The sequence below is a fragment of the Oryctolagus cuniculus genome, chromosome 7, assembly GCF_051225735.1.
Source record: "Oryctolagus cuniculus isolate XC-2025 breed Fujian yellow rabbit chromosome 7, ASM5122573v1, whole genome shotgun sequence".
Classification (NCBI taxonomy): Eukaryota; Metazoa; Chordata; class Mammalia; order Lagomorpha; family Leporidae; genus Oryctolagus; species Oryctolagus cuniculus.
In genome coordinates, this window is record NC_142873.1 from 62,438,788 (window position 1) to 62,466,482 (window position 27,695).

General features: G+C 41.9%; 1 protein-coding gene across 1 annotated transcript in view; it reads left to right on the top strand.

Annotated features, from left to right (window-relative positions):
• Window positions 1-8,377: 8,377 nt before the first annotated feature.
• LOC100344331 (mitochondrial adenyl nucleotide antiporter SLC25A24) overlaps window positions 8,378-27,695 on the top strand; it is a 55,745-nt gene continuing 36,427 nt past the window's right edge. Inside the window, exons 1-3 of the mRNA XM_089299392.1 lie at window positions 8,378-8,654; window positions 11,808-11,934; window positions 12,873-12,960. Coding sequence (XP_089155518.1) covers window positions 8,475-8,654; window positions 11,808-11,934; window positions 12,873-12,960 — 395 coding nt within the window. The 5' untranslated portion in view covers window positions 8,378-8,474. The remainder of the gene's footprint in view (window positions 8,655-11,807; window positions 11,935-12,872; window positions 12,961-27,695) is intronic.

Here is a 27,695-nt window from a genome sequence, read left to right on the forward strand (position 1 = left end):
ATGTTGTGCAAATTGCATACAAAGTGTGTTTTATTGTAAGACATCTCAAACCCCTGTACAACACAGCAAGATAGAAAAACATGAATATGGGAGTGAGCATCTGGCCCAGCTTGGGACCCCTGTATCACATTTGGGAGTGCCTGGTTTGAGTCTCTGCTGTGCTGCTTCTAATCCAGGCCTGGTAAAATGACTTCCAATTCAGCTTCCTGCTAATGCAAATTTTTTTATTTAAATTAATTATGTCAGAGAGAGAGAGAATGAATGAATGAATTATCAGCTGCTGGCTCACTCTTCAAATGCCTTAAGCATCTAGGGTTGGTCCAGGCTGAAGCCAGGAGCCAGAAACTTAATCCTGGTCTCCTGCAAGGGTACTAGCTACTTGAACTATCACCACTGCCTTCCAGGGTGTGCATTAGTAGGAAGCTGGAATTAGAAGTGGAGACAGGACTGGAACCCAGGCACTCTGATATGAGATTTGACCATAACAAATGGTGGCTTAATTGATGCACCAAATATCTGCCCCTACGAAATGTATTTTCTTGCTTAATGAGCTTTCAGGATACTGTCACAGAAAGAAAAAAAATGTAACAAAGAATGAGTAAAATAGGAATATATGCAAATTATTTTTTCACCTTATATCTTCCAAATCATGAGTATATGTTATTCAGCATGGATTTATGCACTTTGTATATTCACAGCTAAATATGTCAGTGCATCTGTGGAAATACACTTGCTGAATGAATTATGTTTATAGAAAAATGCTAACATCAGGTCCACAGAACTGTTCTTAAGCAGTCGTTCTGATGTTCTTTCGCCCTCTACTGATCAGTAGTCAAATTGCATTTAGCCTTTTTCTCCACTGAAGTGTCTTCTCTAAAAGCTAAGAGGCTTTTTTTTTTTTTTTTGCCTATTTGCTAAATTTATAAAATCTGTTTGTTAATTAGAGACTCTACTTTCTCTTCACATCCCTAGTGGCCTGCATACTGCTTAGCCAAGTGTGTGATCTTAATACAGGTTGGATGAATGTCATGTTGAGGCACTGTTTGCAATTGTTTATTTCTTCATTTGTTATTTTTACGAAGTTCTATATTTCACAATTATTACTACATGGAGTTAAAGTAAAGTAAGCATTTCTAATATTTTAATTTCATATATAGAATCCCAACTTTATTTTTTCAACAGATCTATCTATCTATCTGAGTTACAGATAGAGAGGGAAACAGAGAGATAGATCTTTCACCTACTGGTTCACTCCCTGAACCAGCAAATGAAAACCAGAAGCCAGGAGCTTCTTCCAGGTCTCCCAAGTGGCTAACAGGGTCCCAAGCACTTGAGCCATCTCCTGCTGCTTTTCCCAGCCATCAGCAGGGAGCTTGATCAGAAATAGAGCAACTGGGTCACAAACTGGCACCCATGTGGGATGTTGGCATTGTGGGTGGCAGCTTTACCTGCTATGATACAACACTGGGCTCTAAAATCCTAACTTCAAAAAATATTCTAACTTAAATATAATTAGAAATTTCAAGCACTATATTCCTAGTCATTTTGATTATAGTTTACCATGGATATTTTTATGGTTATCCATTATTCTGAATAGTTATACATTATTAACTGGGAATTTTTATTGGTTAGAACCAGGTTCAATTACGGGATGGCAGAAACTGAAAAAGCAGTGGCTTAAGGTCTGAATTTATTTTCGAGTTTGTTTCTGTTACACATAAACCTATACAGTCAAGGAAGGGCTGACATCAAGTTTCCATAGTCATCAGGATCCTGGCTCCTTCTGTCTCACTGCGCCATCACCCATAACCTGCATGCACTAAGTGGAATAAATAGGTTTAGAGTCTCTGGGGGCTGTAGACTAGAATAACTGCTTGCTGTAGCAGGATAAAGCTTGATATATTGGTAAATCTGATGGAAGCTGCTGATGTAATGGTGCATTACAGCTATGTAAGACTTTTTAAAAAATTCATTAATTTTAAAATTTTATTTGAAGGGGCTGGGACCATCTTTCCCTGCTTTCCCAGGAGCATTAGCAGGGAGCCTGTTTGGAAGTGGAGCAGATGGGACTAGAACTGGTGCTCATATGCCAGCTTAATCGGTTGTGCCACAACACAATCTCCTCAAGCAGCATCTTAACCACTGTGCTAGACATCCACCCCTGTGTGCCCAATTCTTAGCTACACGATGTATAAATTTCACAAACTAACATCCTATAAATTAACAACACAGATTGGTACTCTCAGGGCCCAAAATCTTACCCAGTTTCTCTTCTGTTGCAGCCTTTCTATTCTCTACAATAATGATGCTCTTCTTCATCTAATCTCTTTAGACTTCTGGCCTTCACAGTCTGTCTTTATGACTCTGCCTCAATTTTTTTAAAAGATTCATTTATTCATTTGAAAGTCAGAGTTACCGAGAGAGAGGGAGAGACAGAGTGAAATCTTCCGTTTGCTGGTTTACTCCCTAGATGGCCTCAACAGCCATAGCAGGAGGCAGGAGCTTCATTCAGGTCTCCTCAGGTGGGTGCAGGGGCCCAAGTACTTGGGTAGATCATATTCCACTGCTTTCCTAGGCACATCAGCAGGGAGCTGGATCGGAAATTGAGCAGCGGGATTTGCACCTGTGCCCCCATGGGATTATGGCACTGCAGGCGGAGGCCCTACCCACTACATCACAATGCCGGCCCTTGCCTCACATCCTTACATCCTTATTCCTTCACCACAGTGCTTCGTTCTTCACTGAAGAAATAAAGTCATTGAATGGGACCATTTTTTCCATCATATCTACAGATATTCAACAGAATTTGCGCCTGTTTTTCCATTCCATTAGAGGAGGGGTGACTAGAGCTGTAATTAGCCTTTGGGTTGAAGTTGCGGAGAATGTGGAAAGTTGAACCTGAAAACAGGTTATGATTTTGCCTAATGAGTAAGAGACATGAAAGGGGGCACAGGGAGAACAGAGCATCTAAGGTTTTGGTTACGGTGATGGATCATTGAATCTAAGTGGGAGTGAAGATAGAAAGGAGGGTCAAGGAGCTCATTTATCTCTTTTCTTATTTTTCAGATTCCTTATACTTTCTGAATACTAGCTTTTGTTGGTTGTAAGAATTGTCTTTTTGTCCTATCTGTGGATTTTCTTTTTCACCTTTTTAATGATGTACTTTGCATGTTTTTGATTTTAACAAATTTGTATTTTATGGGCTAGGCCTTTGATGTTTGTTTATTTTTTTGTTTAATGTCTTAGTTTGGAACTCCTTTTCTACACTAAGTTCACAAATGTATTAGGTTTTGTTTCATAACGTTTTAGGATTTCACATTTTACATGTAGGTCTTCACTTGGAATTTATTTTTATGTGCGTTTGAGGTGAGAACCTGTTCAGTCTTTAATTAGTTCCTCACTCCTCAATTCATCAAAAATGTTGATAATCCAAAATACACTATTCAGCTTTTTCTTGTACTCAATTTTTTAGTATCATTTGGCATATTAAAAGTTCATACACTCGGCTGGCGCCGCAGCTCACTAGGCTAATCCTCCACCTTGCGGCGCCGGCACACCGGGTTGTAGTCCCAGTCAGGGTGCCGGATTCTGTCCCGGTTGCCCCTCTTCCAGGCCAGCTCTCTGCTATGGCCCGGGAGTGCAGTGGAGGATGGCCCAGGTGCTTGGGCCCTGCACCCCATGGGAGACCAGGAGAAGTACCTGGCTCCTGCCATCGGATCAGCGCGGTGCGCCGGCCGCAGCGCGCCGGCCGCGGCGGCCATTGGAGGGTGAACCAACGGCAAAGGAAGACCTTTCTCTCTGTCTCTCTCTCTCACTGTCCACTCTGCCTGTCAAAAAAAAAAAAAAAAAGTTAATACATTCTAAAAATTGCCTTCTCATGATTTCTTTAATAATACACTTTTCAGTTTTTTCCTATTTCTTTGGTAGCTCTTTCTTGGTCTCCTTGAGTAAAAATAACAGTAACTTTGATATATGAAATTATTTTTATATGCCAGGCCCTGTGTGAGTATTTTTTCCTACTTAATCCTCATAACACACAGTTCAGAAAAAACTGGCACTCCTGAGAAAAGTGAAGCCAGAGAACTGATGTGGCTTTTCCAAGGTTGTTTAGTCCAGGAAGCCTGAGTTTAGGTTGGGCTCTTACCCACTGCACTATGTTCGCTGTTTGCCTCAAAGTGGCATCTGCCTTTCAGAGTGCTTCAGAGCTTCTTCTAGAGGCCTCTTCTTTCTCTGCTTGAAGTGGACTTTTTCTCTCCTGGAGCTTTAAGAGCTATGTGTATACCAATGACTTGCACATCTATTTCCAGCTCAGACCTCTTTCCTGAGCTGTGCATGCAGATTGACTACTTGCCTGACTCACAGGCATCTCAAACTTAGCATGTCTAAAACTGAACCCTTGGTCCTACCCCCAGTCTATCCCCTCCATCCCAGACTGGCAACTCCATCTACAGTGGTGTCTCATTCATACCTGAAACCTCAAAGTTATTTTTGGTTCCATTCTCTCCTTTCATCCAATCTTTCACTAAGTTTTTTTTTTTTTTAAGATTAATTTTATTTATTTGAAGGACAGAGTGAGAGAGAGAGAGAGAGAAACAGAGAGGTCTTCGACCATCCTCTGGTTCACTCCCCAAATGGCTGCAATAGCTGGAACTGGGCTAATCTGAAGCCAGAAGCCTGGCGCTTCTTCTGGGTCTCCCACACGGGTGCAGGGGCCCAAGGACTTAGGCCATCTTCTACTGCTTTCTCAGGCCATAGCAGAGAGCTGGATCGGAAATGGAGCACCCAGGACTCGAACTGGCACCCATATGGGATGCTGGCACTGCAAATGGCAGCTTTACCCGCTAAGCCACAGCGCCAGCCCCTACAAAGTTCTTTGATTTCTACCTTTAAGACACATGATCTGTCTGGTTCTGTCTCTCCACTACCACCACTCCAGTTCAGGCTGATCACCTCATGAATCTAACTGGTCTCCTCACACCAGTTCTTGCCTTTTCTTCCAGCCTCCACACAGTAGCTAGAGGGATTTCTCGCATTGTGAATTAAATCATGTTGTTCTGCTGCCCCAAATTCTTAAATGGTTCCTGGCATAGCAGCCATATCATTCAGCAGTACTCAGTGTCCTTCCTTGTGGGAGGACATGTGGTCAGGAGGGCATGTCACTTGCTTTGGGTAAGGAAATGTGCACAGAAATCGTGTGTGCACCCACAGGCAGAAGCTTTCAGAGCGCAGCGTGCTTCTCCAGCTCACCCTTCTTCTGCCATGGCCACCAGCAGTGTTCCAGATAGTGGCTGCATTGGCTCTAGAGTAAAGAAAAGAAATGCCAGGTGCAGAGCGGACTACTGACCTATGATGGACACAGGTCTGAATGAAATATTTGCCCCATAGGCCACTGAGATTTGGTGGTTGTTTGTTATTGCAGCATAACTTTGTTAGTCCTGACTAATATACTTTTATATTGCTCTTGAAAAAATCTAGGATCTTTCATATGGCCTATGGTGCTATGCATGATTTGATCCCTGTCTGCATGTCTAATCTCAGCTTGTACCACTCTTTCTGTTGTTCGTTATTTTCTGGTCACTTTAGTGTCCTTTGGTTCTTGATTTTCCAATTTCTTTTTCTTCTCAGGCATATTAAAAGTACAAGGAGAGGGGCTGGTGCTGCGGCATAGTAGGCTAAGCCTCTGCCTGTGGCACTGGCATCCCATATGGGTACTGGTTTGGTTTGTATCCCAGATGTTCCTCTTCTGATCCAGCTTTCTGCTTATGATCTGGTAAATCAGTCAGAAATGGCCCAAGTGCTTGGGCCCCTGAACCTACGTGGAAGACCCTGGAGAAGCTCCTGGCTCCTGGATTCAGATCAGCTCAGCTCTGGCTGTTGCGGCCATTTGGGGAGTGAACTAAGCAGCTGGAAGACCTTTCTCTCTGTCCTTCCCTCTCTCTGTTTATAGCTCTGCCTGTCAAAAAAAAAAAAAATCTTAAAAAGAAAAGTACAAGGAAAGACAGGTTTATGGCCTGCTGGCTATAAGATACCAGTTAAAATGCATATATTCCATATGGGAGCACCTGGATTTGAGTACTGTCCTGCTCCTAATTCCGATTTCTGCTAATGTGGATCCTGGGAGGCAGAGGTGATGGCTCAAGCAATTGGGTTCCTGCTACCCATGTGGCAGAACTGGATTGAGTTCCCAGCTCCCGGCTTCAGCTTGGCTCAGCCCAAGCTGCTATGATCATTTGAAGAATGAACCAGTAGATAGGAGATCTCTGGTGCGCTGTGCCGATCTGAAGGCAGGAGCCAGGTGCTTCCTCCTGGTCTCCCATGCTGGTGCAGGGCCCAAGGACTTGGGCCATCCTCCACTGCCTTCCCAGGCCACGGCAGAGAGCTGGACTGGAAGAGGAGCAACCAGGACAGAATCCGGTGCCCCAACTGGGACTAGAACCCGGTGTGCCAGCGCTGTAGGTGGAGGATTAGCCAAGTGAGCTGCGGCGCCGGCCAAAAAAAAAAGTACTTTAAAAGTCCATGCAGTGCCATTTTTCCTGCTGTTTGGCCAATGCTAGCCTATCTTTTAGATCTTAGCTTAATTATCACCTAAACTTCAGATAGGCCTTTCCTCATTACCAATACATTAGGTTCCCTGCTATGTATACTGACATAGTATACTGACAATTAGACAGTGAAATGTAAGGAAATTGCACTCACCTCAATTTATAATTATCCCATGAATTACGATCTATTAGTTATGATACTTTCAACTGTGAGAGAATATTCAATACAAATATCTTAAATAGCAGAGGCTGAATTTGTCTCCTGTCCAAAGAAGGCCAGTGGAAGTTGAATCCAGAATTGGTTCTTGGTTCAGTGATGTTCTCAAGAATGACAGCTCTTTTTGTCCTGTTCCACCATCCTTTTTTGTTTTGAAAGATTTATTTATTTGAAAGGTAGAGTGACAGAGGGAGAGGAAGAGTTATAGATAGAACATCCATCTGCTGGCTCACTTACCAAAATACTGAAACAGCCAAGGCTGGGTTAAGCCAAAGCCAGAAGTCAGGAACTCCATCTGGGTCTCCTATGTGGGTGGCAGGGACCCTCGTACTTGGACCATCATCTGCTGCCTTCCCAGGTGCATTAGCAGTAAGTGGGAAGCAGAGGTGCCAAAACAGGGACCTGCATTCCAGTATGGCAGATGGATGTTCCAAGTGGTGGCTTAACCTGATGCAGCACAACACGCATCCCCACTTTGCCATCCCTTTTTGTTCCAGCTGGCAGAGATTATAAGGAAATATTTAGCAATATCCTTCACAGGGAGAGGATTTAAAATGTCAAAAATAATACTAACAGGACAGAGGCTCCTACATTTCCAGTGTGTATTCAAGTTCAGACATGTATACAAAATGTACTTCATTTGCCTAAACTTGTCTTTCTCCTATGCCCTGCCTGTTGGATAATGGCAAAAAGAAAAGTTAACCATATATGTCTTAAAGCTTAGACGGCTAACTGAATTAGTCCTTTAAAAAATGTTACTTCCTCTGCGATAAAAACTGTTTGCCCACTAATTTTCTCCCTAAGGGAGCATCAGGGTGGGGGAAGGACATGATTTACCTGTGACCTCTGAGGCTTTGGGCCAAAGGGGCACATTGGCCTGGCTCAGATCCTTAGAGTGTGCTGGTTGGTGTCAGCTGATCCCTGGTGATTGGTCTTCTCTCTGGCAGTGCTTCTTGTGGTTCTTGTTGCTGTCGCTGCTGACAGACTCCCACATTTCCCACTAAATCTACCATCTAGCCTGCTGGCCAGCTAATCACTTCCATTCCGCAAGAGCCATGGGCTCCATTCCTTTGTTCATCTGCCTTCCGTTTGTGTACATTTATTTACATACGAATATGACATATCCATGCAATTGTCAGTTCATGTTAAGCATCAGCAAGCTTATTTCTCTTATTTTATAAACATAAAGTGAAGCCCTAATATATTCCCCCCTTGGCTCCTAAGGGGTTTGGATTTCCACAACTCCATGAGAACAGGCGAGGAGACCTTGGCCTTGTCTCATGAAGGGACATAAGGGACCAGGTAATTGTCTTCCTTGGCCCAGGAAGACCATCGGGAGGCTTAATCCATATCAAGCGCAACTGAAAAAAAGCGTCAAAATTCGTCACCATGGGACTTCGAATTAAGACTGTACTGTTGGGGAATCTTTAGCCGAATACTAACCAAAAAAAAAAAAAAAAAAAGAAGCGGTTTCCCGCCAAGCAGACAGGGCAAACTGGCCCATGGGGTTGGGGGACACGCAGGCGGACGCTTCCCAGAGGCGGGCTCCGACCTGCGGCGCCCAGCCACGCGCCTGGGGCGGACGGTTGCCACGCGCGGAGCTCTGCGGTTGCTAAGCGCCAAGCTTGGCCTTCGCTATGCGCGTGCTCCGTGGCTGCCGCTCGGCCTGCGCCTGAGGTTCCGCGGCTTCTTCAGGCTCCAGGCGCTCAGGGACCATGCTGCGCCAGGCCTGGAGCTTCTTCAGGCCCACCGCGGCCGCTCAGGAATACCAGTCCGACCGTTTGTTTGAAGATTTGTTCCAGAAGCTGGACCACCACGGCGATGGGTTGGTGGACATCATGGAACTGCAGGAGGGACTGGAAGCCATGGGCGTCTCTCTGGGCCAGGAAGAGCAGGTGAACTGCGGGCCAGGCAGGATGGGACAGGAGTCCCAAAGGGCTGCACTTTCGAGTGCTTTCCCCATGGTGGCTTCCTTTTAGAGCGCTGCTGCGGTGTAACACATGGGACAACTGGGCCCTCTTGCTTAAGAGGGACCCCAGTCTTGGGAACCCGCCATGGTTATGTTACTGCAACCGTAACACAGATCCGTAAACGTCTTGTTGACAGCCTCTGAGGGCACTGCTTGGTGGCCAGTGAGGACCCGTCTGGAGCTCTCTCCATGGCTGTGCCCTTGGGAAATGTGGCCTACCAGCTTGGACAGGCTCTAGCCTCGCGGTGCAGCATGCCCTTCCGGGGCTTTCCCATGGGCACTTGACCTTGAATGGATGCCAGGAGAGGGCCATGCTCTGATCCTAACAAATGAATTACAACCCCGTATGTTCACTTTAACCTATAATGTTAAATGATACACTATGGTAGAGCAATGTCATTAAGCCTGACAAATGACCATATAATTACTGTTATATTTTCAAAAGACTCTCATTTCTACAGCTTTACATTTTACCTCGTTGACCCACTAAAAAAAAAGCAGAAAAATAAAAAAGAGAAAAAAAAGCAGAGAAGCTAAGAGACCTAAGACTGAGCAGCAGCATGAGAGTGTGATGTGAGTGTATGTGTTTGAAAAGGGGACAGAGGGACCTGTAAAATGGGATAGTAAGTTTCAGTAGAAATATTTTTTTCTTTTAAAAGATATTTATTTGGGGCCCCAGGTTGTGACATCGTGGGCAAAGCCTGCAATGCTGGCATACAGTATAGGCGCCAGTTTGAGACTGGACTGCCCCACTTCTGACCCAACTCCCTGCTAATGGCCTGGGAATAGCAGCTAAAGATGGCCTGATTGCTTAGGCTCCTGCTAACTCATGTGGGAGACCTGGAAGAAGTTCCTTGCTCTTGGTTTCTGCCTGGCCCAGCCCTGGCTGTTGCAGCCATCTGGGGAGTGAACCAACAGATGGAAGATCTCTCTCTCTCTCTCTTTGTAATTCTGACTTTCAAATGAATAAGTAAATCTTATAAATTTATTTGCTTGTTTATTTACTTAAAAGGCAGAGTGACAGAGAGAGAGGGAGAGATATCCACAGGTTCACTCCTCAAATGCTTGCTGCAGCTAGGTCTGGGCCTGGCCAAAGCCAGGAGCCAGGAACTCCATCCTGGTCTTTCACACGTGTGCCAGGGGACCACACACTCCTGCCTTCTTCTGATGTTTTCCCAGGCACATTAGCAGGAAGCCTGAGCAGGGGCAGAGCAGCCAGGACTTGAACCCATGTGCCGATATGGGATGCTGGCCTGACAAGTGGCAACTTAACCCCCTGTGCCAGAATGCTGGCCCTGAAATCTTTTGCTTGTGCAGAGACCGAATTAAATTCAGAATGTGAAAATAAGTAATTTTAGTGAGTTTTGTTTTTTTTTTTCTGGCAGGCTGGGATTAAATAATAGATGTGAAGGCAAATATCTGAGTCCAGAAAAACCTACATTTAGCAAATAATCAGAAAAGTTGGTGGATTACTACATTCTGTGGATCGTGCTATATCACATTTTTATTGGGGAAATTGCTGATATGTTCCCTAAGGCCTCCCAAAGCACTGATGGCAGTCTTTATTATCTACAATGTGCATTGTTTTCACTGGAATACCATGTGTATGTCTAAGAGTTTTTGCTGCATTCCCTTTGCATTACACTGAATTAGAAAGCAATTGGTGCTGTAGCCCTACAATCTTAATTTCTTTTCTCTTCTAGTAACATGCTGGGTCCTCTGGTTCTTCTGGCTGCCCAGAGTCAGCTACATCTTCTGTACATCCATCCCAGTGGTTCTCAACCAGCATTGATTTTTCCCTTAGGGACAGTGGCATTTTTTGACATTTTTGATGGTCTTGATGGTATGTTTGTGTATGTGAGAATCTGGCCTTTAGTGAGTAACAGCTGCTAAACATGCTACAGTGCAAGGACAATTACCTGGTCCCTTATGTCAGTATATGTCCGATGGATCCCATCTGCTGGTTCATGAACTCCCCAAATGCGTGCAACAAATAGGACTGGGCCAGGGTTGAAGCGGGGAGCCAAGGATGCAATTCAGGTCTCCCTCAAGGGTGCAGGCACCCGATTACTTGAGCCATCACTGCTGCCTCTCAGGGTCTACACTGATGGAAGCTGGAGTCAAGAAGCCAGAAACCAAAACTCCCAGGCACTACGATGTGGGCTGCAAGCCTCTTAACTGGCATCTTAACCATTAGGCATGACAGCTTGAACTATTCATTTTTTAATATTCAACTTGAGCCACCTGTTCTATGAATATTTCCTTCATCTCTTTCCCTCTTTCAGAACTTGCCACTCACAGTTTTATTCCCTCAAATGCTTTTCTATCGTAGTGGCTTTGGCACATTATTGCACTTACTTGCTTACATATGTGTTTACTTCTCTGTTTTCCTTGTGAGCCTATAAGCTTGAGGGCAGGGACAATGGCTCAGTCAGAGTATTACCTTACACATTACTGTGTGAATGAAGAAATAAATGTATATTTCTTGTGTGGAAGAGCAGACTATCAATCTCTGTTGTAATTTAAAGTTCTAATACTCACAAATTCTTTTTTTTATTTTTATTTTTATTTTTTTTTGACAGGCAGAGTGGACAGTGAGAGAGAGAGAGACAGAGAGAAAGGTCTTCCTTTGCCGTTGGTTCACCCTCCAATGGCCGCCGTGGGCGGCGTGCTGCAGCCGGCGCACCACGCTGATCTGATGGCAGGAGTCAGGTGCTTCTCCTGGTCTCCCATAGGGTGCAGGGCCCAAGTACTTGGGCCATCCTCCATTGCACTCCCGGGCCAGAACAGAGAGCTGGCCTGGAAGAGGGGCAACTGGAACAGAATCCAGCATCCCCGACCGGGACTAGAACCTGGTGTGCCGGCGCCGCAAGGTGGAGGATTAGCCTAGTGAGCCGCGGTGCCAGGCCAGTCACAAATTCTATGTAGTGTTAGAAAGTACTATAAAACTAAGATACCAATAATTTATGTCACAATATTCAATTTACGTGAAATAAATGTAGAACTGTTTAAATGCTGCAATTTGTAATTTACTTTGCCTGAACCTATGTCTCTAATATCACCTTTTTCTATCTTGTAGGTAATTTTAAATTCCGTTAATATTGACACGCGTAAACTGCTGAACTTTTGTGCATTTGTGCAGTACCTTAGAGATCGTGAACAAAAAATGAAGATGGCTTTTACCAGTTTGGACACCAATGAAGACGGTATGTTTCTATACAGTTGGCAAACTTGTTTATCCAAGAATAAACTATGTTTTGGTAAAGGTTTATTTTTAGATACTTGGCTTTGAAAGGTGATAGAAACCTCACTTATTTAATCCTGTTACTGGTTTTGCTGTTATTTCTTCTAAGGGATAATTTTAAATGTTGGCATTTAATTAGCAAGTATCCTTCAAAAATAAAAGCCACCAGCAAAAAAGGCTGTACCTTTTGAACAATATGCTTTTCAGCTGAGAGTCTGAGGGATAGTTAGAACATTTTGATAAAGTTTTTGCATGAGCACAGTCTACATCTGGACATTGGTGACAAAGCTGTAGCACATGAGATGAGTGAAAGCTAAGTAAAGAGTGGGGAAGAGTGTTCCAGGATGAGGAGGTGGCTCTTCGGGAGGCTGTGGCCACCCAGGAGAGCAAGTCATATCTGAGAGCCCGGAGGAAGGCAGGTGAAGGCGAAAGCCCAGAGCCAGGAGAGGGCTAGCAGATGGGGCTGGAGAGGCAGGCACAGGCAAGATTCTATACTGGATCCTAGAGGGAAATGGGGTGGGAAGATACTGATGATTTTTCAATAGGAGTAATACTATCAGATTTACATGGAGCAGGGATTGGCATCTGGACTAAAATGGGACTGTGGTGATGGCAATAAATGACTTGGAAGCCATCAGAGGGATAATTAGGCATGGAATATAACAACAAGGAAAGGAAGGGGGACAGAACAATTGAAGCCATGTTCAAGGATGGTATTATTATTGATATGAGAAACAGCATGTGGATTCTTCTAGCTCTTTGTGATATTTTGGCAAATAGGAGAAATAATTGGGATACTTATGACTTGTGGAATGTGCTGTTATAATGTGCTAAATCTTATTTGATTCTGTGTGTTTTCAAACTTTCCAGCTGATTGTCCTTTTCTTTATTCCTTTGAAGGAGTGATTGATACTTCAGAAATTGTTGATGCTCTCAAGGTTATAGGTGTAAATATTTCTGTAAAAGAGGCACAGAAGATTATTGAAAGGTTAGTTCTCATATATGTGTTTACATCCAAAAATTATTTTTATTTACTTTAAATCCTTTTTAATAATAAAAGTGATAGCTGGGAATTTTAGAAAAGTGTGACTAATAGCTTATACTTATTGGACATCTGTCCATGAACACTCTTCTCAGAAGTTTACATATGTTAGCTCATTTAATCCTCAAAAGACTTTAGAACCAAAAATCTATTGTGTCCCTCATTTCAAATAGTAGAGTTAAATATAGCTTGCCTAGGCTCACCATAATACATTTCCCAAAGTTAACCCGTTGATAACATTTTAGTGCATATATTTACTGCTTTGTGTAAGATTATATACTTTTGTATTAGTCAACAAACCAATCAACCAATCAACAAACCAATCAAGTGTATATCAATCAGATATTGATTAACCCTTGTAGCTAGGCATGTGCTAGCCAGTGAGGGTGCAAGGGAACAGTCCTGGTCCCTACCCTTATTGAGACAGAGAGAACGAGCGAGTGAGGGGGAGAAAGAGATTGAGAGAGAGAGAGAGAGAGAGAGAGAGAGTATGTGTGTGTGTATATGTGTGTATACACAGTGAGAAGGCAGTTGCAATGTGGCAAGGATTATGATAGGAATATATAGAGGGGCCGGCGCTGTGGCTCAGTGGGTTAACACCCTGGCCTGAAGTGCCGGCATCCCATATAGGCACAGGTTCGAAACCCGGCTGCTCCACTTCTGATCCAGCTCTCTGCTATGGCCTGGGAAAGCAGTAGAAGATGGCCCAAGTCCTTGGGCCCCTGTACCTGCATGGGAGACCCGGAGGAGGCTCCTGGCTCCTGGCTTTGGATCGGCACAGCTCTGGCCATTGAGGCCAATTAGGGAGTGAACCATCAGATGGAAGAGCTCTCTCTCTCTGCCACTCTTCTTTCTGTGTAACTGTGACTTTCAAATAAATAAATAGATCTTTAAAATAAAACAGGAATATATAGAACAACAAAGTGTGACCAGGAGAGAATGCTGAACTCTATTGAACTGTACTGCACTTCTGCTATTTGATCTGTTTATATAATTAATTAGAAGAATAGATTTCCTAACAGAAAGCATTTCTGGGATGAGGCTAACTTGTTAAGAATAACTTCATACAGGAGCATATACAGACCATAAAGGGAATAATATAACAAATAACCATATTCATTGTTGGATTTGTTGTATTTAACATTTTACCATATTTTATTAAATTTTAAAAAATAAATAAAACATTACAGTTAATGTTTTCACTGTTTGTCTCTAAACCCATTTCCTTCCTTTGAGAAGTAACCACTTCCCTGAACTTCTTATGCCCATACAGATTTTTATATGTGTATATGTGTTATTATGTTTGTATTCTTAAAATATGTGATACTGTTTCTCATGTTTTAAGACTTTAAGTTGTGATATAATGCATACATATTTTTTGATCACTATTTTCTAATCCTCCCACTTGGGAAGTTTGTTGCTGTTGATGTCAATGCACATAACTCTACTTCAATCATTTTAGTCACTGTATTGGTTCTATTTTATAAATTTAATGTGATTCACTTATGAATTTTCTTGATGATTATTGTTTAGGGTTTTAAAAAATTTTTGTTTTGTTGCTAATAGAAAACAGTATTGTAATGAATAATTCTTGTGTACTTCTCCTGTGTCTCTTACGTTACTTGTAATGGAGTTGTTTGGATATGGGGCATGAACACATTTAACTTTAATGAGATATTCCAAATTGCTCATCAAAGTTGTTGTACTTGTTTAGATTCCTGCCAGAAATGTATTCCCAACCCAACACTTGATACAGTGATTTTCCAATATTTTAAAATTTTCCAAATATAAGGTCATAAATCTTTAATTTATTTTAATGTAATTAATTATGTTTATCATTACTAGCAAGACTGAATATTTCTGCATGTATTCAGTGGCCATTTGGATATTTATTTTTTTGTGAATTAGCTGTTCATACCTTTTGCATATTTATCAACTAGATTGGTTGTCTTCTTTTTTAAATTTTTGTTTGAGAGACAGAGAGACACAGAGAGAGCAAGACAGGCAAGAGAGAGCTCCCATCTGCTGGCTCACTTCCCAGATGCCTGTAACATCTGGGGCTGGGCTGGGCTGAAATTCCCAAGCTTGGAAGAAATTCAGGTCTCCCGGAGAGGAGGCAAGATGGCGGAATAGGAAGGGAGCACACTGATAGTCCGGGGAGAGATAGTTTAATAAAAGTGGAGATACTGCAGGTTCAAGGAAGAGTAGGGGAGGAAACAGCAGAAGAAACTCTTCCGGAACACGTGATTCACAGCGGACCTGCGTGGAGAGCGTAGGAGCCCACAGTTCGGGACACCAGCGGCAGACTCAACACACCAGCGCTGGAATGCGAGGTGAGCCGAACCTCAATAGCCCGAGACACCGGCAGGCAAGTGGAGAGAGGAGACTAGAGGGAACGACCCCCGGGGGGAGGGGGGGAAGTTCACCAGGCTAACTGAAAGAGAGAGAGAGAGAAAAAAAAAGGTGACTGGTACGGACACGGGTTTCTCTCTCTCCGCTCACCTCTCAAGGGCGAGCAAGACAAAGAGCAGGCGCCATCTTGGACACACGTCATAAGCAGAGTGACCTCAGGTCTGCACTGGCCCTGAGCCTAGCAGAAAAACCTGACTCTGGGCGGGGCGAATTAACAGGAGATTAGGACCTAGTAAATTTGTGGTGCTACTGAACTGAGACTGTGAAAAAAGAGATGGTGGGGGAGAGAACTCACGGAATTCACGTGAGCACTCTCCAGAGACGCTACAATTCCGTAACTTTGGCAACTCAGTGGGAGACTGAAGGAGAATTTGAGCCCACTCTGAGGGCCGAACAGATTCCCTGTGTGGTCCTTGGGAAAGAGCTTCCGATCTCTGGCTCCTGTGGGTATATCATTTGCCTGCTAACTACCTCCAACTTCATTCAGCTGTGTGGAATTACTTCCCTTTTGAATCAAAAAAAAGAAAGAGAGAGAGAGAGATTTACCACGCCTAACCTGGGAGTGTCACCTTTGGCACACCAAACAGAGCTCTCAGGCCACACCCATCTCAAGCCCTAAGGCTCCATCAAAAACAGATAGTCCACTTAATCTAGAGTCATAGTATAACAAGAAAAAGCACCACAGTGAAGAAACCAAATATCTCCAATATGCCAAATAACAAACGCAAAAACCGAGGTAATAAAAACAAGGAAGTCACCATGATGCCCTCAAATGAAAAAGACACCCCAATTCAAGATTATGAAGATGATGACATAGAAGAAATGCAAGAAGCAGATCTCAAAATTTGATAAGAACATTAAGAAGTTCTCAAAAACAAATTCTTGAACTATAGAAATCCTTAATGGACAAGATAGAAAATCTCTCTCATGAAAATGAAATATTAAGGAGGAATCAAAATGAAACGAAACAACTAGTACAACAGGAAACTGTGAAAGTGACTGAAGTGAAGAATTCAATAGATCAAATGAAAAACACAATAGAGAGCCTTACAAACAGAATGGGTGAAGCAGAAGAGAGAATATCGGACTTAGAAGACAGAGAACAGGAAAGGATACAGTCAGACCAAAGAAAAGAAGAGGAAATTAGAAATCTAAAACATATTGTCAGGAATCTTCAGGATACTATTAAAAAACCCAACATTTGGGTTCTAGGAGTTCCTGAAGGCATGGAGAGGGAGAAAGTATTAGAAGGCCTTTTTAGTGAGATATTAGCAGAAAATTTCCCAGGTTTGGAGAAGGACAGAGAAATCCTAGTACAGGAAGCCCACAGAACCCCTAATAAACACGACCAAAAGAGATCCTCACCACGACACGTTGTAATTAAACTCTCCACAGTGAAACATAAAGAAAAGATCCTAAAATGTTCAAGAGAGAAACGTCAGATTACTCTCAGAGGATCTCCTATCAGACTCACAGCTGACTTCTCATCAGAAACCCTACAAGCTAGGAGGGAATGGCGAGATATAGCCCAGGTACTAAGAGAGAAAAACTGCCAGCCCAGAATATTATATCCTGCAATGCTATCATTTGTGAATGAAGGTGAAATAAAGACTTTCCATAGCAAACAGAAATTGAAAGAATTTGTTGCCACTCGTCCAGCCCTGCAAAAGATGCTTAAAGATGTGTTACACACAGAAACACGGTCATCAATATGAAAGAAGATAAAGGAAGGAAACCTCACAGCAAAAGATCACAGGGAATTCAAAGCATATATTAGAACTTATCTTTGGCAAATGGCAGGGCAAAGTTACCACTTTTCATTAGTCACATTGAACGTGAATGGCCTGAACTGTCCAGTTAAAAGACACCGATTGGCTGATTGGGTTACGGAACAAAACCCATCTATTTGCTGCTTACAAGAAACACATCTTTCCAACAAAGATCCATACAGACTGAAAGTGAAAGGCTGGAAAAAGATATACCATGCCAACAGAAATGAAAAAAGAGTGGGCGTAGCCATCTTAATATCGGACAACATAAACTTTACCACAAAAACTGTTAAGAGAGACAAAGAGGGGCACTATATAATGATTAAGGGATCAATACAACAAGAAGATATAACAATTATCAATGTATATGCACCAAACTACAGGGCACCAGTTTATCTAAAAGATTTGTTAACGGACTTAAAGGGAGACTTAGACCCCAATACAGTAGTACTGGGGGACTTCAATACTCCACTCTCAGAAATAGACAGATCAATAGGACAGAAGATCAACAAGGATACAGTAGATTTAAACGACACTATAGCCGAAATGGATCTAACAGATATATACAGAACTTTCAATCCTACAGCTAAAGATTTTACATTCTTCTCAGCAGTACATGGAACCTTCTCTAGGATTGACCACATACTAGGCCATAAAGCAAGTCTCAGCAAATTCAAAAGAATTAGAATCATACCATGCAGCTTCTCAGACCATAAAGGAATGAAGTTGGAAATTAGCAACTCAGGAATCCCTAGAGCATACGCAAACACATGGAGATTGAACAACATGCTCCTGAATGAACAATGGGTCATAGAAGAAATTAAAAGAGAAATCAAAAATTTTCTGGAAGTAAATGAGGATAACAACACAACATACCAAAACTTATGGGACGCAGCAAAAGCAGTGTTAAGAGGAAAGTTTATATCAATAGGTGCCTACATCAAGAAATTGGAAAGGCACCAAATAGATGAGCTTTCAATTCACCTCAAGGATCTAGAAAACCTACAGCAAACCAGACCCAAATCTAGTAGGAGAAGAGAAATAATTAAAATCAGAGAAGAAATCAACAGGATTGAATCAAGAAAACATTACAAAAAATCAGCCAAACGAGGAGCTGGTTTTTTGAAAAAATAAACAAAATTGACACCCCATTGGCCCAACTAACTAAAAAAAGAAGAGAAAAGACCCAAATCAATAAAATCAGAGATGAAAAAGGAAATGTAACAACAGACACCACAGAAATAAAAAGAATCATCAGAAATTACTACAAGGACTTGTATGCCAGCAAACAGGGAAACCTATCAGAAATGGATAGATTCCTGGACACATGCAACCTACCTAAATTGAACCAGGAAGACATCGAAAACCTAAACAGACCCATAACTGAGACAGAAATTGAAACAGTAATAAAGGCCCTCCCAACAAAGAAAAGCCCAGGACCAGATGGATTCACTGCTGAATTCTACCAGACATTTAAAGAAGAACTGACTCCAATTCTTCTCAAACTATTCAGAACAATCGAAGAAGAGGGAATCCTCCCAAATTCTTTCTATGAAGCCAGCATCACCTTAATTCCTAAGCCGGAAAAAGATGCAGCACTGAAAGAGAATTACAGACCAATATCCCTGATGAACATAGATGCAAAAATCCTCAATAAAATTCTCGCCAATAGAATGCAACAACACATCAGAAAGATCATCCACCCAGACCAAGTGGGATTTATCCCTGGTATGCAGGGATGGTTTAATGTGTGCAAGACAATCAATATGATACACCACATTAACAGACTGCTGAAGAAAAACCATATGATTATCTCAATAGATGCAGAGAAAGCATTCGATAAGATTCAACACCCGTTCATGATGAAAACTCTAAGCAAACTGGGTTTGGAAGGAACATTCCTCAATACAATCAAAGCAATCTATGAAAAACCCACAGCCAACATCCTATTTAATGGGGAAAAGTTGGAAGCATTTCCACTGAGATCTGGTACCAGACAGGGATGTCCACTCTCACCACTGCTATTCAATATAGTTCTGGAGGTTCTAGCCAGAGCTATTAGGCAAGAAAAAGAAATTAAAGGGATACAAATTGGGAAGGAAGAACTCAAACTATCCCTTTTTGCAGATGACATGATTCTTTATTTAGGGGACCCAAAGAACTCTACTAAGAGACTATTGGAACTCATAGAAGAGTTTGGCAAAGTAGCAGGGTATAAAATCAATGCACAAAAATCAACAGCCTTTGTATACACAGACAATGCCATGGCTGAGGAAGAACTTCTAAGATCAATACCATTCACAATAGCTACAAAAACAATCAAATACCTTGGAATAAACTTAACCAAAGACGTTAAAGATCTCTACGGGCCGGCGCTGCGGCTCACTAGGCTAATCCTCTGCCTAGCGGCGCCGGCACACCGGGTTCTAGTCCCGGTCGGGGCGCAGGATTCTGTCCCGGTTGCCCCTCTTCCAGGCCAGCCAACTGCTGTGGCCAGGGAGTGCAGTGGAGGATGGCCCAGGTGCTTGGGCCCTGCACCCCATGGGAGACCAGGAAAAGCACCTGGCTCCTGGCTCCTGCCATCGGATCAGCGCGGTGCGCTGGCTGCAGCGCGCCAGCCGCGGCGGCCATTGGAGGGTGAACCAACGGCAAAGGAAGACCTTTCTCTCTGTCTCTCTCACTGTCCACTCTGCCTGTCAAAAAAAAAAAAAAAAAAAGATCTCTACGATGAAAATTACAAAACCTTAAAGAAAGAAATAGAAGAGGATACCAAGAAATGGAAAAATCTTCCATGGTCATGGATTGGAAGAATCAATATCATCAAAATGTCCATTCTCCCAAAAGCAATTTATACATTCAATGCAATACCAATCAAGATACCGAAGACCTTCTTCGCAGATCTGGAAAAAATGGTGCTGAAATTTATATGGAGGCACAAGAGACCTTGAATAGCTAAAGCAATCTTGTACAACAAAAACAAAGCCGGAGGCATCACAATACCAGATTTCAGGACATACTACAGGGCAGTTGTAATCAAAACATCATGGTACTGGTACAGAAACAGATGGATAGACCAATGGAACAGAATTGAAACACCAGAAATCAACCCAAACATCTACAGCCAACTTATATTTGATCAAGGATCTAAAAATAATTCCTGGAGCAAGGACAGTCTATTCAATAAATGGTGCTGGGAAAATTGGATTCCCACGTGCAGAATCATGAAGCAAGACCCCTACCTTACACCTTACACAAAAATCCACTCAACATGGATTAAAGACCTAAATCTACGACCTGACACCATCAAGTTACTAGAGAACATTGGAGAAACCCTTCAAGATATTGGCACAGGCAAAGAATTTCTGGAAAAGACCCGGGAGGTACAGGCAGTCAAAGCCAAAATCAACTATTGGGATTGCATCAAATTGAGAAGTTTCTGTACTGCAAAAGAAACAGTCAGGAGAGTGAAGAGGCAACCAACAGAATGGGAAAAAATATTTGCAAACTATGCAACAGATAAAGGGTTAATAACCAGAATCTACAAAGAGATCAAGAAACTCCACAAAAACAAAACCAACAACCCACTTAAGAGATGGGCCAAGGACCTCAATAGACATTTTTCAAAAGAGGACATCCAAATGGCCAACAGGCACATGAAAAAATGTTCAAGGTCATTAGCAATCAGGGAAATGCAAATCAAAACCACAATGAGGTTTCACCTCACCCCGGTTAGAATGGCTCACATGCAGAAATCTACCAACAACAGATGCTGGCGAGGATGTGGGGAAAAAGGGACACTAACCCACTGTTGGTGGGAATGCAAACTGGTCAAGCCACTATGGAAGTCAGTATGGAGATTCCTCAGAAACCTGAAGATAACCCTACTGTTCGACCCAGCCATCCCACTCCTTGGAATTTACCCAAAGGAATTTAAATTGGCAAACAAAAAAGTGGTCTGCACCCTAATGTTTATTGCAGCTCAATTCACAATAGCCAAGACCTGGAACCAACCTAAATGCCCATCAACGGTAGACTGGATAAAGAAATTATGGGATATGTACTCTTTAGAATACTATACTGCAGTAAGAAACAATGAAATCCAGTCATTTGCAACAAAATGGAGGAATCTGGAACACATCATGCTGAGTGAAATAAGCCAGTCCCAAAGGGACAAATTCCATATGTTCTCCCTGATCGGTGACAACTGACTGAACACCAAAAAGGAAACCTGTTGAAGTGAAATGGACACTATGGGAAACGGTGACTTGATCAGCATAGCCCTGACTGTGAATGAACAACTTAATACATTATCCCTCTTAGTAGTTTTTTTGTCTGTTCTACTTAATATGACTGGTTTAATTCTGTAATTAATACACAGTTATTCTTAAGTGTTGAAAATTAACTGAAATGTGATCCCTGTTAAACATAAGAGTGAGAATAAGAGAGGGAAGAAATGTATAATTTGGGACATGCTCAAGCTGACTTGCCCCAAATGGTAGAGTTAGAAACATACCAGGGGATTCCAATTCAATCCCATCAAGGTGGCATGTACCAATGCCATCTCACTATTCCAAGTGATCAATTTCAGTTCACAATTGATCATAATGAAAGGACTAAGAGTCAAAGGGAGCACATAAACAAGTCTAGTACGTGCTAACACTAACCGATAGAATAAATAAAGGGGAGAGTGATCCAACATGGGAAGTGAGATACTCAGCAGACTCATAGAATGGCAGATGTCCTAAATAGCACTCTGGCCTCAGAATCAGCCCTAAAGGCATTCGGATCTGGCTGAAAAGCCCATGAGAGTATTTCAGGCATGGAAAGCCAAGACACTCTGGCAAAAGATCTCTGTGAGTGAGATCCCAGTGGGAAGAACAGGTCTTCAAAGAAGGAGGTACCTTTCTCTGAAGGGAGGAGAGAACCTCCACTTTGACTATGACCTTGTCTAAACAAGATAAGAGTCGGAGAACTCAAGGGGCTTCCATAGCCTTGGAAACTCATGACTGGTGCATAGGGAGATTACTGATGCCATAGACAGGAGTGTCAATTGGTAAAGTCAACAACAGGAGTCACTGTGCACTTACTCCTCATGTAGGATCTCTGTCCTTAATGTGCTGTGCATTGAGATTTAATGCTATAACGAGTACTCAAACAATATATTTCACTTTGTGTTTCTATGGGGGTGCAAACTGTTGAAATCTTTACTTAATGCATACTAAACTGATCTTCTGTAAAAAAAAAAAAAGAAATTATCAATTCCCAACTTGACTCTCACTGGGATTAAACATGACAATAGGTCTGATCTGATTTCATCATCATTTAAAAAAAATCATCTATTATTTTTCACTTTAAGTTCCTGTGTGGGAGCAAACTGTTGAAACCCTTACTTGATGTATACTAAGCTGATCTTCTGTATATTAAGATAATCGAAAATGAATCTTGATGTGAATGGAAGGGGAGAGGGAGTGGGAAAGGGGAGGGTTGTGGGTGGGAGGGACGGTATGGGGGGGAAGCCATTGTAATCCATAAGTCGTACTTTTGAAATTTATATTCATTAAATAAAAGTTAAAAAAAAAAAGAAATTCAGGTCTCCCACAGGGTTGGCAGGAACCCAATTACCTGAGCTGCTACTGCTGTCTCCCAGGGTCTGCATGAGTAGGGAGACGGAATCAGAAGCTAGAGTTGGGTATTGAACTCAGGTACTCTGATAAGGAATGTACTTATCTTGATGGGTAGGTCAAATATCCATCTCATTGTCTTTTTCTTAATGGCTTGTTTTTTTTTTTATCTGAATATTAACTCTATGGTGATATACACTGCAAATGTCTTTTCCCAGCTTGTTGCTTATTTAAAAGTTTTTAAAAAGATTTTCCTTGTGCAGAAAATTTTGATTTTAATGTAGTTATGTTTGTATATTTTATATTTTATGGTTGTGCTTTTGATAGCATGAAAATAATTCCTTACCTTGGAATATACCTAGTAAAGATACAGTTTAAACCTTCTTGTATTTCACATTTCTAAAAAATTTTCATTTGTAATTGATTTTGTGTATGGTGTGGAATGGGGATCCAAGTTCATTTTTTCTATATAATTTGTTGTTCTATCACAATTGGTTGACTAGCCTATCCTTCTCCCACAGATTTCAAGTTACTTCTGTCATATATTAAATTTACATCTGTGTATGCATGTATTTCTGGTTTTTTTTTCTGTTACACTAGTTGTTGTCTATTATACATGAAAATACATGTCTTAGTTACTATCACTTTATAATACATCTTGATATCTTCTGTTTCTTCTTTTTATTTTTTTTAAAGATTTATTTTATTTATTTGAAAGTCAGAGTTATAGAGAGAGGTAGAGACAGAGAGAGGTCTTCTATCTGCTGGTTCACTCAGATGGCCGCAATGGCTGGAGCTGCACCGATCCGAAGCCAGGAGCTTCTTCTGGGTCTCAAGCTTCTTCTGGGGCCCAAGGACTTGGGCCATCTTCTACTGCCTTTCCAGGCCATAGCAGAGAGCTGGATCAGAAGAGAAGCAGCCAGGACTAGAACCGGCGCCCATATGGGATGCCGGCACTTCAGGCCAGGTCTTTAACCTGCTGTGCCACAGCACCGGCCCCTCTTCATTTTCTTTTTAAAATATTTATATTACTTTCTCTTTAATATAATATTAAAAATACTTATTTTTTGAAAAGCAGAGTGTCAGAGAGAGAGAGATATCTTGCATTCACTGGTTTAACTCCCCAAAATAGCTGTAATGGCCAGGACTGAGCTAGGCTGAAGCTAGGAGTTAGAACTCCAACCATATCTCCCACATGGATGGCATGGACCCAGGTATTCTGCTGCTTTCCCAGGCACATTAGCAGGGATTATGGTGGGACAGCTGGGACTTGAACTAGCACTCTGATATGGGATGCTGTTGTCATAGGCCGAGGCTTAACCTGATGCGCCACAATGCCAGCCCTGTGTTTCTTCATTTTCACACACATGCCTACACATATACACATCCCCAAACACACTCTTTATAGAATTTAAATTACAATTATTGAATTTATAGGTTAATTAGGAGAATTGGTATAAATGTTAGATCTTCTCTTCCATGAACATTTTATATCTTCATTTATTTAGATTTTTTTCTTTTAACCAAAAAGACCAATGAAAGTATTGAAAAATATTCATTGGCTATGAAATATGGGAGATTTTGGTGATCTTAGTAAAAGCAGTTTCAGAAGTATGGTGAAGAGTCAAGTCAGATTGCACAGAGCTGTTGACTGTGTAGGATGTGAGCATGTGGGGACTGTAACTGGCTTACTGATTTGGGAAATTTAGATAAGAAGGAAGGCACAAATAAAACATCAAATTTTCGTGTTTTTAAGTTTTAAAGATGAGAAAGAGTTGAGAATAATTAGCTATTAGTAAAGGTGTGTGGATATGTTGTAGAGAGAAGAGAGCTGATTGAGTCCATGAGGATGGCATCTACAGCTGAAGAGGGAGAGTCATCAGATAAAAGTTAACATTTCATCCTCTGAGTTTAGAGTACAGGTGGTGAGGATGAAAGTGGTAGAAGGAAGCTTACTCAGTTGCTAACTAATATTCACTGGTGTTTACTATATGCCTCGCATGCATCTACATGCTAGGTTTGCATTAGTGAAGGGAATAGGTAAAAATCCTTGCTCTCATGGAGCCCTCAATCCAAAAGGAGAAAAACAATAAATTAGGTGATAACTATCTACATTCAGTGGATTGTTTGTTGTTGTTGAGCTTCTTGGGCTCTTTATAGATTCTGGATATTAATCCTTTATCAGTTGCATAGTTTGCAAATATTTTCTTCCACTCTGTCAGTTGCCTCTTCACTTTGTTGAGTGTTTCCTTTGCAGTGCATAACCTTCTTAGCTTGATGTAATCCCATTTGTCTATTTTTGCTTGTATTGTCTGTGTTTCTGGGATCTTTTCTAAGAAATCTTTGCCTTTGCCAATGTCTTACAGAGGTTCCCCAATGTTTTCTTCTAGTAATTTGATGGTATCAGTTCATAGATTTAGATCTTTGATCTATTTTAAGTTGATTTTTGTATAAAGTATAAAGTAGGGGGTCTTAATTTTATTGATTTGAGTTTTCTCTTTTTTTTGGGTTATTTGGGCCAAAGGTGTATCAATTTTATTTTATTTTTTTCAAAAAACCAGCTCTTCATTTCACTGATCTTTTGTATAATTTTTTGGTATCAATTTTGTTTATTCTATAATTTTAATTATTTCCTTTCTCCTACTGATTTTGGGTTTGGCTTGTTGTTTTTCCAGGATCTTGAGATGCATTGGTAGATCATTTATTTGATGATTTTCCAGTTTCTTGATTTAGGCACTACTTGCTGTAAACTTCCCTATTAACACTGCTTTTGCTGTATCCATAAGTTTTTAGATGTTGTGTTGTCATTTTCATTCATTTTTAGAAATTTCCCTTTTGATTTCTTCTGTGATCCACTGTTCATTCAGGAGCATGTTGTTCAGTCTCCAGGTGTTTGCATACTTTTTAAGAGTTTCTTAAGTTGATAATTTGCAGCTTATTCCACTGTGGTCATCAAAGATATATGGTATGATTTCAGTTTTTTTTTAATTTTCTAAGACTTGCTTTATGTCTAGAATATGATCTATTCTAGAGAAATTTCATACATTGATGAAAAGAATGTGTATTCTGCAACTGTGGGATGAAATATTCTGTAGATATCAATTAAGTCCATTTGGTCCACAGTGTAGATTAGCTGTGTTGTTTCTTTGTTCCTTTCCGATTTAGTTGATCTGTCCATTGATGAAAGTGGGATATTGAAGACCTCAATATTAGTGTATTGGAGACTATGTCTCCTTTTAGATCCATTAAAACTTTTTTTTAATTTATTTTTTATTTTTGACAGAGTGGACAGTGAGAGAGAGAGAGACAGAGAGAAAGGTCTTCCTTTTGCCATTGGTTCACCCTCCAATGGCCGCCACGGCCGGCGCACTGTGGCCGGCGCATTAGGCTGATCCGAAGCCAGGAGTCAGGTGCTTCTCCTGGTCTCCCATGGGGTGCAGGGCCCAAGCACTTGGGCCATCCTCTGCTGCACTCCTGTGCCATAGCAGAGAGCTACCCTGAAAGAGGGGCAACCGACACAGAATCCGGCACCCTGACCGGGGCTAGAACCTGGTGTGCCGGCGCCACTAGGCAGAGGATTAGCCTATTGAGCCACAGCGCTGGCGCCGGCCCATTAAAACTTTTTTTTAAGATTTTTTTAAAAAATATTTTATTTATTTATTTATTTATTTTTTTGACAGGCAGAGTGGATAGTGAGAGAGAGAGAGAGAGACAGAGAGAAAGGTCTTCCTTTGCCATTGGTTCACCCTCCAATGGCCGCCACGGCCAGTGCGCTGTGGCCAGCGCATCGCACCGATCCAATGGCAGGAGCCAGGTGCTTATCCTGGTCTCCCATGGGGTGCAGGGACCAAGTACTTGGGCCATCCTCCACTGCACTCCCTGGCCACAGCAGAGAGCTGGCCTCTAAGAGGGGCAACCGGGACAGAATCCGGCGCCCCGACTGGGACTAGAACCCGGTGTGCCGGCGCCGCAAGGTGGAGGATTAGCCTAGTGAGCCACAGCGCCAGCCCAAGATTTATTTTTATTTATTTGAAAGAGTTGCATAGAGAGGTAGAGCGAGCGAGAGAGAGAGAGGTCTTCCATCTGCTGGTTCACTCCCCAGATGGCTGCAATGGCCAGAGCTAAGCTGATCCGAAGCCAGGAGCCAGGAGCTTCTTCCAGGTCTCCTACTTGGGAGCAATATCACCATGACAGGGCCTGGAGCCGTCTGCTGTCACCTTGCTCTCAGAAACTGGCTTATCCTCCAGCCCCTGGCAATAGGAGTCATGGGTGGTGTCCCTGCTTGCTGCTGTGTGTTTGAACTGATCACACTGTCAATGGAGTCTCTGTTCTTTCTATAGAATTTCCACTGCAAACTTCTCTCCCTTGGGCACTCACTTCCTCTGCTTTTCTTCTCTTACCTTCCCCTGGCCAAAATCATATGTCTTTTCCCTATTCAGCCATCTTGGAATCCAACCACACTTTCTTTATCCATTTATCAAGTAATGGACATCTAGGTTGATTCTATATCTTGGCTAATATGAATAATGCTGCAATGACAGGGTATTTCCTTGATAATGCTGATTTCAGTTCCTTAGGATATATAACCAGAAGAGTGATAGCTCGATCATATGATTGATCTGTTTGTAGTTTTTTGAGGAGTGTTCATACTGATCATAAATGCTGTACTAATTTTCATTACCACCAACAGTGTATAAATGCTTCCTTCTCTCCACATCTTGGCCAGTGTTTGTTATTTTTTTTGTGTATGTGTATTTTTGCTGTTAGCCAGTCTAAGTAGAGTAAGATGATATCTGATTATGGTTTTGATTTGGATTTCCCTGATGACTAGTAAGACTGAATATTGTTTTCACATAGTCATCAGCCATTTGTGTTTCTC